We start from the raw sequence: 10,731 nt of genomic DNA on the forward strand, positions 1-10,731 counted from the left end.
TTCCAGTTCCAGTGCCGGGTCTCTCTCTGTCAAAAGGCAAAGAACTAGTTCTAGATAAGGCAGCGGCTCCAAACTGGCCCTCAATATGCCTTGGTGGAAAAGGGGAAACAACGCCTGGGAAGGTCAGGCCGGCAGGAAGATCAGGGCAGGGAAGTACGAGGGACTGGCAGGCAGGCAGGCCGACGTGGAAAGGTCAGGCAGGCAGGCAAACGTGGAAAGGTCAGGCAGGCAGGCAAACGTGGAAAGGTCAGGCAGGCAGGTAGGTAGATCAGGGTAGGAAGGTCAAGTAGGGCAGCTAGGTAGTCTGATGAAGTGGTAGACTTGACGCAGTCATATTGACACAGTGGATACGACGATCTGACAAGGACTAAGTGAACGGAGAACACTTTAGATACACAGGTGGCGTCACAAGCAAGGTGAAGACAGCTGGCTTGATTGCTGAATGGGGTCAGGTGGCAGGATCAGAGTGGCAGATAGAGGGAGCCAGAGAAGGAGAGGGAGACAGACCAAGACGGGTAACACAGGACTACATGTACTAGGGAGAGAAGGACAGAGAGAGAGATAACCGCAAACAGAATAATAACACAACATGGCAAAACTCATATATCACACACACACACACACACACACACACACACACACACACACACACACACACACACACACACACACACACACACACACACACACACACACACACACACACACACACACACACACACACACCTTAAAATCCATTAACAATCCAGCCTTTCCCAGTGAAGCATTTTCAACCTGGAGCTAATTTTTCAGCCATATTTTCCAAACCAACGCCATAATCTCTAACCAAAATCTACCATAAAATATTTGGAATCTGCACAAGCATGGAAGGGAAGCGAGCAAAAAGTTCAATTTTCAGAATATTAAAAAATACATTTTTCCCCCAACAAAGACAGCGTTGCACCTGCTGTGTCTTTTAAAGGCTTTTCCTTTCACTGTTCAAGCACACTTCTTTTTTTGACTTGACATATCACCCACTGTGTATTAAAATAAATACAAGAGAGACAATTATTTTTTAAGCAGACAGAAAACATTTGAAAATATAGGTAAAATATAGGAGCTCTAGGTCTAAATGAAAAATGGTCCTGTAAACCAAAGAACAAGAGCCACAGAATAACAACCATACAAATAAACAAATGATGATACATAACATAAAAATAATATCCACCTAAAAAGAATACGTCTCCGAGCTCTACCCAAATCTCTCGTATTGACTATTCCGCTGGGGTGCGTGACAAACCGCCGTCAGTGGCTTCCTCAATGGTCTATTTACTTGGGTTAAAATATTGGATAAGTAAATGACGAGCACGTGAGGGGAACAACCAACAAGCCCTGACCCGCACTGCAAATAGAAACCCAAAAAGCGCTGCTGCTGCTGCGCTCTCCTGATGAAAGTCCTACTTTGATGAGCGGAGCCGGCATATTGCAACGCTAAGCAATCACAATCCCTACTCTCCTTGCAACGGGTTTCATCACCACAACACCCCCCCCCCCCCCCCCCATTGAAAAGCAGAAAAAAAAAGAAGCATATTGATCTTTTTCTGCCTCCCCTCCAGGCTTTTCTCTCATTCCCCGTGCAGCACTTTCGTGGACAAACCCGGTGCTTGTGTTCCTATCTGGGGGCTATTCATTGTCCTGAATAGCGAGAATGACGCCTCCCAGGACGGAGACGCATGGACCAAACCCAGGCCCTCGTGACCACCTTTTGCAGTTTTTGCAGTCGGGCGCTCTTGCCGGGTGTTTCATCAACATCGCATATTCCCCTCCCCCCCTTCAAGTTAGGGTTAAAAAGGGGTTGGATCTGTGGCGTCCGTTTGGAGCGACGCCGCGGAACGGTTCGAGTCGCGCGCGTTTGTGTGTTCCCCTCCATCACCGCTATCGAGCCTCCTTTCGTCTTGGCTAGCTCAACGCAAGTGGCCATAAATCTCTGAGCCGATCCGCACCACGCCCTGCCTCAAGCCCCGACACCGCCCACGCCACCAACCCCCCCCCCCCCCCCCCCCCGCTGTACTCCCTTCTCTTTACCTGCAGGAGGGAAGGGCGAAGGCAGGCCGCGCTTACTGCAGAAGCTGAGCTCTCCTGCGGAGCTGGACGGCCTGCCTGCTGCTTGCTAAACACACTTCAATGCCAGGCCGCTGTGAACACAGATGATGAAATAACTTGAATATCTGAGCAAGAGGTGGACGAGGTGGGGGGCTTCTCTTTACCTCCGCCCAGAGGTGTGTGTGTGTATATTGTATACATGAAATACACCACCTGCTTCTGCGGCAGCTTACGATATACTCACCTGTTGGCACTAGATAGATAGATAGACAGACAGACAGACAGACAGACAGACAGACAGACAGACAGACCTCTGTCCCTAGCACTTCAGCCCCTGCTCTTATAGTCATTACTTTAAGCAGCGAACATTACAAAAAGACATTCAAGGACTTTCAAGCACTTTTTAAAAGCACAATTGTTTCATTTTGAGCGACTTCACGCAAAACAAATAATACATTTCCAGTGTGATCTTAATCTGATCTTAATATAATATCATCTTAGTCTCATATTATTAGTATACTGTATCTATATCTACATGTTTTTTATCTCATAGTCATCTACTATTATTCACATTTTTTCCCCAAGGACTTTTCAAGCACTTCAGCAGAAAACAGACTATTTTCAAGGTATTCCAGGAGTTTCATTTCCGAGGACGACGTTCAAGAACTTCAAGCACCTCAAGGACCTGGTAAGAACCCTGTTTGAGGTGACTTTAAATTTGTACAAAGATTATTAATGGATGATTCACACCCTGACCTTCATAACTGTATCTTTGCTGCCAAAGTAAGCGTCACCACTTATTGCGAGACAATGGCATGCACTGACCAAACCCAAAATAAGGTCAATGTGGTAGACTGTATTAAAGGCAGACTGTGTTATAGGAGGATTAATACCAAGGCGGCGAACAAAACACTTTTTTTTTTATCACCGAACAAAATCCCTGAGAAATTTTACGACACTTCACTAACACCCACTAAAACAAGCATGAGCCGCCTGTTCCTGTCACTGCCAAGAGTTGTAATTGCTGTGTCCTCATCTGCCGCCAGTATATCCTTGCACTTCTAAAACAGTGTTTTTAAAACAGTGAGCCTAGTGTGCCGCACTTTTTTTGATTTCAAATTCCGCTTTAAAATGATAAATAACCAAAATACGCTCTTGTGTTGCAAGATCGAAATTGCAAGGCTGCACTATTTCATCACTTCCGGCCATAATATCAGCTCTGTGTTCATCAGAACCAGCTAAAGTTTCACACTGAAAGCGAGACCTATGAGTAGGTCATAATTATACGAACGGCTCCACGCATTTAGTGGTTAATGGGATAGCGGCGTAGTGCCCGGGTTTATTTCATTGTAAAAAGTGTGCTGTAGCAGAAAAACGCATGTAGCCCATTTCATTCTGCATGAAATCCAATGAGCTTTAGAAAATAAAAGTTCAAAAAGCAGGTGGACACGGGTACATTGGTGCACAAATGCATGCACAACAAAGGAAAAACATGCAGAAGGAAAAATATAACCTTTTAGAAAGGGATTTGACGGTTCAGTTAACTAGTAAGCACTGAAAATCTCACACACACACACACACACACACACACACACACACACACACACACAGTATGACATTTACGTATATGCACGGTATGCACTATATCTGTATGCACGCACACCCGGTGTGCTTGATGCGCACCAATGAAAATCTATTCCCAGCAGAATGTTGCTGAGGCGCACGGATAAACGTGAAGCTCATCACTTGTTGGACCCAAATCAGCATCACGTCCACCCGCTCCCACGGCCGATGAACACAGATCAGCATCATTTCCACCCCCTCTCCCAGAATGATACACGCGGATCAGCGCCGTTTAAATTCCACCCTCTCTCCCCCAGAGGAGCATCGTTTGCAGCCTCTCCCCGGGGTGATGAACACGGATCTCTCATCCACGCAGCAGACCTTTGTCCCGGCGCTGGTGCCATGTTTCGGGTGGATTCCCCCAAAAAAACAAAAAAAACCCTAAATGCATCGTTGTGATGATTCAGCACGATCGAAACAAACCCGCTTGGCGTGTTTGCCTTGCAGGAATTATTCGAAATAAAAAACAAAACAAAATAAACCATGCGATTAGAAAACGATTGCGCGGCGGCGGTTGACGGCGTTGAGGTGACTGCACTATTGTTACGATTTTAAGCAACGCGACATGTCCCCGCACGTGAAGCGATTCCCCCGATTTGAAGGGTCGGACTCGCAGCCCCCCGCCAACGACATGAAACCCCCGCATGCATTCTGCGCCCGGAGGAAAGCTCGACTTTGTTGTTATTATTATTATTATTATTATTATTTTTGAATCGATCGCTGATAAACACCGCGAGGGATCCCAGGAACCAACCTGCTCGTGCGACCCGCTGCCTCGGCGCGCGGCTGAGATGAAGGCGATGAAGCAGCAGGTTCGAGCCGCTGCGCGAGGTGACACGCCGGAGGAACCCAACGCACGTACACACACACACACACACACACACACACACACACACACACACACACACTTAAATCCCACTTCCACAATCCAATTCTTTTAGGTTTGAAAACGCCGCTTGCTTGTGGAAATGACGCCGCGTTGCGTTGAACCCGAGGGAAGTGAAATCAAATAGAAAATAAAAGACGGATGAACAGAAAACCTAGTACGAGAAGTGCAGAGTAACCGCCATTTCAATCGGAATTCCGAGGCAGGCGGCTCGGGTGCGAGTGTGCCGAGGGGTCGGAGCTGACGTCACAGCGGCGTGACGGCGCACACCGTCCACGGTGGACCGAGTTCCCTTCGCGCGTGGGGTTCTACTCGAAAATGCGTCCAGCCGGCGACCCACACCACTCGGCACCTTCGACGCGACGGTGAAACGCGTTCCGCGGCTCGTGGGGTTTTTGCCAAACAAACAGGCATTGGCAGCGGGCGTCCATGGATTCCCGCGGACAGGCGGCAACGGGAGATGCCGACGCGGAACGAGCACATTTCCGAGTTGCCCGGGAACGCAGCACGAGCAAACAAGCGAAGGAGGAAACCCCCCCCCCCCGCCCCACTCCACGCTGTAATCAGGAGCGTTATTTGCCTCGTAAAAACCTCGCTCTCCCGCAGCCCGCACAACCTGACCCCCCCCACCCGGAAGCCATATTAATTGAGGTTTCGGATTTGAGCGGTGGCGTCTGTCAAGTCAGCGGCGCCGCCGAGGTGACGGCGTGCACACTCAGCATAACAACACAACCACCCCCACAATTTAATATATGTATAGATATATATCATATATATGTCATGTCGTCTTCCACTCACCTGCCTCGTTTGTGAGTTGTGGTACTCCGTCGTTCTCCGCGTGCTTGTTTTGTTTTGAAACGTGACGCTTGTTTTGCTGCGAAACGGGGTCGCGCGGACTCCGGCGGCCGCTCGCGCTCTCCTTGTTGATTCCCTTTCTCTTGCGCCCGACGCGTGACGTCGGCGTGTTTGGTCACGTGTCCGGGTCACGTGTCTCCATTCATGAAGGCGCGGGGAGACGCGGGGGCTTTGGAGGAGGCCGCTTGTGGGCCGCGTAGCAGCGCTTTTATGACTCGGTCGGCTTTCGTTGAACCCTCCACTGGCTTCACTGGCTTCACTGGCACCCGTTCGGGACGCTTTAACTGTTGTTTGGTCTCGGTGTCGTCTCATCTGGAATTCCTCCAGTGGAGGTCTGGAGAATAGAACGCCAAGTACTGTCGTCGAAATCTAAAAAAAATTGAAATCTCCAAATATATTTCGGTACTAGGAAATTTGGGGAGTGTTTTTGGTTTGGCTGGACGAAAAAAAAACCCAAAACAAGACAAAGTCATGGTGCATAGATTATATTACTCCAGACACTGAGGTGTCCTTTCAGAGTGGAAGTTGTGGAACATCTAAATCAAATCCTAACTTCTCTGGCAAACAAACAACAACTATTATGGGAGTCAGCACAATATACAGTCTGACTCAGGATCTGGATATGAGCCAATTCATCCTGATAGACGTTATAAATCACAATAAGGTCTGAGAAATGTCAATGAAAATGATGGAAAAGGACAAAAACGCATCATATGGAACACGGATGAGAAGACAGTCTCTTTGAACAGCAGATAAAGCAGTTTGCATTATTTTTTTTCCAGGCATTGAAGGTGCCTCCTACTGTAAAAAAAATAAAATAATATATATATATATCAATATTTAGTGGTTTAGTCCTGATTTCTCCACCGGTGAGAGAAAGCTCAGTGCTTCTTGGTCCTTGGGTTGTTGTTGGAGAAGAGGCTGATCCCACCGGAGCGGCCTCCCATGCCGGATGCGCTCACTCCCGGCTGCTGCAACACCTGGTCCAGGGTGGTCTTCTTTATGGACGCTGCCGAAATCTTCTCTCTGTCAGCTAAGGATTGAAGTTCCCTTTTGGTAAAAAAAAAAAAAAAAAAAAAAAAAAAAGAAGCAAAGAGGCACAGAGTCATTCCTTGACAGCATTACATATCCAATCGTTTTACCGCTGCCATTAAGCCAAATAACCACGTACGGTTTCTGCTATACAGCGCCACCTATTGGCTCAAAATAAGCACAGCAGTAGTCCCCATGAGGACAGAACCCCACCCCCCCTAAGGCAAAACACATGGCCTTTGCATTTGTTCGAATCACCCAAGACCTACCGGGTCCGGATGCAGGAAGCCTCCACGGCGTTGATGAGGAGGCTCCGGAAGCCGCCGCTCTCCATCACATGCAGAGCGTGGATTGTGGCTCCACCCGGGGAACACACGTTGTCCTTCAGCTGCCCCGGGTGCTGCTCCGAGTCCAGCAGCATTCGAGCGGCTCCCTTTAACAGGAAGCCGGACAGAGGGAGGGTCACGTCACAGAGAAACTATGAATGGCATTCAGGCTACGTTTACACCGCCAACTGAAATGACCCAATTCTGACATTATGCCCCACATGTGACAGATCATGGATAATGAACGTCTAAACGGGAAAAATAATACGCGGATGTGAATCATTTTCATATCCGTTTTGGGCCACGTTCACATGTGGAAATAAATCGGATGCAAATCAGATATCAGCTAATGCGACTTCCGTCTATACGCAGATCAGAACGTGGCGCTCATTGCGATTCAAGTGTCGAGGCGACAATCATGACTCGTTCAAACAAAACTTTATTCTATTTACGCCTTCGAAAAGCTACTGACCCAGCGTTCCCGGTCGGAAGCTACGACGACATGATCCCACCAACGTTGATCCTCACACACGTGTGAGGGTTAGAGTTCGGGTTAGGAAACAAATCGGAACGCAGCCCTTGTGTCATGATATGTTTTAGCTTTGAAGACGGGGGTTCCCCACCAGCAGGGCCTGGGCGCCAAGTCTCACAGCGAGCCTCCTGGGAAGACCCATCTTCACTCCTCCGTCGGAGAGAGCGTCCACGGCCGTGAATGCCTAGAGGGCCACACGCAAAGAACCAGACTGAGGGAACAAATATCTGACAGCGGCGATAATGGTCTAATAATGCTACAGCTGGTACAGTGGGTTTACTGTTCATTTTACTAGGTTTAGTGTATATTGCCTTTTTTACCAAGTTTATTGCTTACTTTTTAGGCTTATTACCATTATTCATTGTTTATTTTTTAGGTTATGTATATTTCTATTGTTTATTGGTAAGCATTAGGTTCATTACATATTTCATTGGTGATTCCTTATTGTTAACTTATTTCATTGTTTTCGGATAGGGTTAGGGTTTTCAGGTTTCGATTATATTTATCGGTGATAATCAGGGTTATTGTATATTTGCCAAATTTTATGTTATTCATTGTTCATTATTAGGTTTACTTTTCTGGTTTATTGTATTGTTTATGGTCAGGTTAGTGTACAGTATATCAAACATTTTTCCCTATATTTCATTTTCCAGGTTAGAGGAAGTTTCCAAATTATTCTTGCTTTTGTTGATGTCTAGGCTTATTCTAATGTATTTGTTAATTCAAGGTTTACACGTATTTTAAATTATAACGTTATTGTAATAGACAATAAAAATGTTTTATTGTTTTAATTGTATATAATAAATTCCGTGTATTGTATCTTCAAATTAATCCTTAACTTCACTGTATATTGAAAATTCTTTCAGGTGATCCTCAGGTTTATTGCACATTGGCATTTTCTTTTTGCTATGTGTGTTATTATTGCTGCCTTTTTTTATGCAAGCTGCTGTGACAACAACACTTCCCTCCTGGAACCAATAAATGATCAACATTAAGTAATTATACTGACGTAGGCGGGGCCGCTGCCGCTCAGCCCAGTAACAGCGTCGATCAGGTCCTCCTCCACCTCGGTGCAGTAGCCCACGCTCGCCATCAGCTGCTCTAGGAGTTTCCCATCCTCCAGCTCGGCGTGCGTGCCCGTGGCATACACCGTGGCCCCCTCCCGCACCACCACCGGAGTGTTGGTCATGCAACGCATTACCTTTGGGTCGGGGCGATACAGCTGCAGCTTCTGTGGGATTCAACATTGTTTAAAGGGGGGGGGGGGGGGGTGGCGAAAGATCATGTAAGTTGAAACTGGATCGATCCTTATTGACTTTATTCACTTATTGCCTCATGTCTACGCAGTCGCACTCTACCACTAGGGTAGCTGCAGACCCTGCGTCTTTCATTCTGCAATAAACCTTAAACGTTGAGAATTAAGAAGAACATTTTAAAGACATAAACTGTTTTAGAATTGTGAGTAGAACGTGTTAAAATGTGCGTCCGTGCGTCAGATCCAAACTATGTAGAAGGGAGTCCCCTCCAGCCTCCAGCCTCCTATCTTGGATCTGACGCATGGACACAACTCCGCCGCTTGGAAAGAAAAAGGGAAGAGCCCTTTACATTCTTCCACCCCCTCTGTCTGACAGTTTGAATGACCTGACTTTGTTCGTTGACAGGCTGTGAGGGATGCGATGGATGCAGAGATGCATGGCACGGTAGATTTCAAACCAGCTGAGTTTGGAGTACGTGTTTGCCATCCATCTGGACAAAGCTTTTCGCAGAGCGAGATGCTGAGTAGCGCAACTGAGTCTGAGTCCGTCCGCACCATGATGGACCTCTGAGTTGATGGGAGTCTGGATCGGATGATGGACAGCACCGGAGATCTGACTCGGGTCTGACTCTCTGCTGCAAAGGTGCTGCATGTGAGTCACTGAAATTTGTTTAATATCAATATCCCCATACCGTCCTTCCTGCCTGCTTAACCATCTCCACAAAGAGACAGGCTTCATAGAAACGGGCCAAACCAGCGATGCAATGCAACAACCAGTCAGGATCTCCCTGCCAAAATCTCCATGTAACAGTAATTGATGTGCTGGTTGATAAGATTGATTCCTGAGTTAGTTTTCTGGAAAGAAGGTGTGTCTGCATGCCACTGTGCCAGAGCTGCCAAGTCTCAGGCTTTGACCGTGAGACTCACTCATATCAGTTCACACACTCACACGCCACACATGCACATTACATATCACGTACATGTGATATTTCTCAAGCTGAGAATCCCAAAATAAGTAAAATTGTTGTTTTGTTTTGTTTTGTTCCTCAATTCTACTCCTATATTTCCTAATCCCACCCCAGTGAAACTTGACTGCCACGGATGAAACATGTGAACATGTAATCAATGACTGACTGAGTGACTTTTTTTGTTTGGGGCTTGAGGGGTTTTGTCTTGACTGAAACATTAATATGTGCATGGGTGTAAGGTATCACATGCATGCACGTATCCAAGGCAGCCCCCCCCCCCTGCCGAAAATACATTTCCGCGTGCATGTGTCTACATTATTTGGATGTTGAGAAACCAGTGGCAGCCATTTTGGTATCTCCTAGAAGGCCCGTCTACATTTTTTTCTATAGGCGGGAACAATGAGTGTTTCAGGTTGGAACATGTGACTATTCTGCCTGAGGGGCTGAGGAGACGAGGAAGAACAGTTGTGTATCGAACGTCCACCTGGTCAAGGCTTTCGGACTATTCTTAAAATCAACAGTATTATACAATATATAAAGCTACAATGTAAAACAAATGCCCATCCAAAATGTCCTGATCTATAAATAATATGAATTGAAAAAATATTTTAAAAGAAATATGGAGAAAATATAAGCTTAAAAAAGATATAAACAAATGAAAATATATATAAAATCATAACAATACACAAAATTGAATATAAAAATATATAATGAATAACTTTTTCATAAAAATTAAGTAAACAATATACATAACAGAAATATAAAAAAATAAAATAAAATATATAGAATTACAAATGGTTCCTAAAGGGTGAGTAAAGTATAATAATCAAAAAATAAATAAATAAATAAAATACATAAATATAAAGCATTAAGAGAGGATTCCTTACCTTCTCTATAGAGCTGATGGTAACACCCGCCGCACAGGACACGATGAGGTGACGGTCTTCGATATCTGGGCCGATCTCATCCAAGACGAAGGGAATGATGTGGGGCTTCACCGCCAGGAAGAGAACATCGCTCCTATTCACTGTCTCCTTGTTGCTGGTTGTGAAATTCACTCCTAGTTTCTACAAAAATCACATTACTGTTCTGTTAACTTTCTTCTTAGAAAATAACCCACACACAAAAAAATAAAAAATAAGGAGGTGGTTGAAGTATAATCAGCGCTGGAT

The 10,731-nt window shown here is 45.9% G+C and overlaps 1 protein-coding gene across 1 annotated transcript in view; it reads right to left on the reverse strand.

Annotated features, from left to right (window-relative positions):
• Positions 1-5,915: 5,915 nt before the first annotated feature.
• Positions 5,916-10,731, reverse strand: part of LOC307236564 (pyrroline-5-carboxylate reductase 1, mitochondrial-like) — a 6,918-nt gene continuing 2,102 nt past the window's right edge. The window contains exons 4-8 of the mRNA XM_080009032.1: positions 10,447-10,626; positions 8,346-8,567; positions 7,428-7,520; positions 6,748-6,911; positions 5,916-6,496 (exon numbers count right to left, since the gene is read on the reverse strand). Of these exons, the coding sequence (XP_079865158.1) occupies positions 6,328-6,496; positions 6,748-6,911; positions 7,428-7,520; positions 8,346-8,567; positions 10,447-10,626 (828 nt within the window). The 3' untranslated portion in view covers positions 5,916-6,327. The remainder of the gene's footprint in view (positions 6,497-6,747; positions 6,912-7,427; positions 7,521-8,345; positions 8,568-10,446; positions 10,627-10,731) is intronic.

Source organism: Zeus faber (genome assembly GCF_960531495.2).
Source record: "Zeus faber genome assembly, chromosome: 11".
In the NCBI taxonomy this organism is placed as follows: domain Eukaryota; kingdom Metazoa; phylum Chordata; class Actinopteri; order Zeiformes; family Zeidae; genus Zeus; species Zeus faber.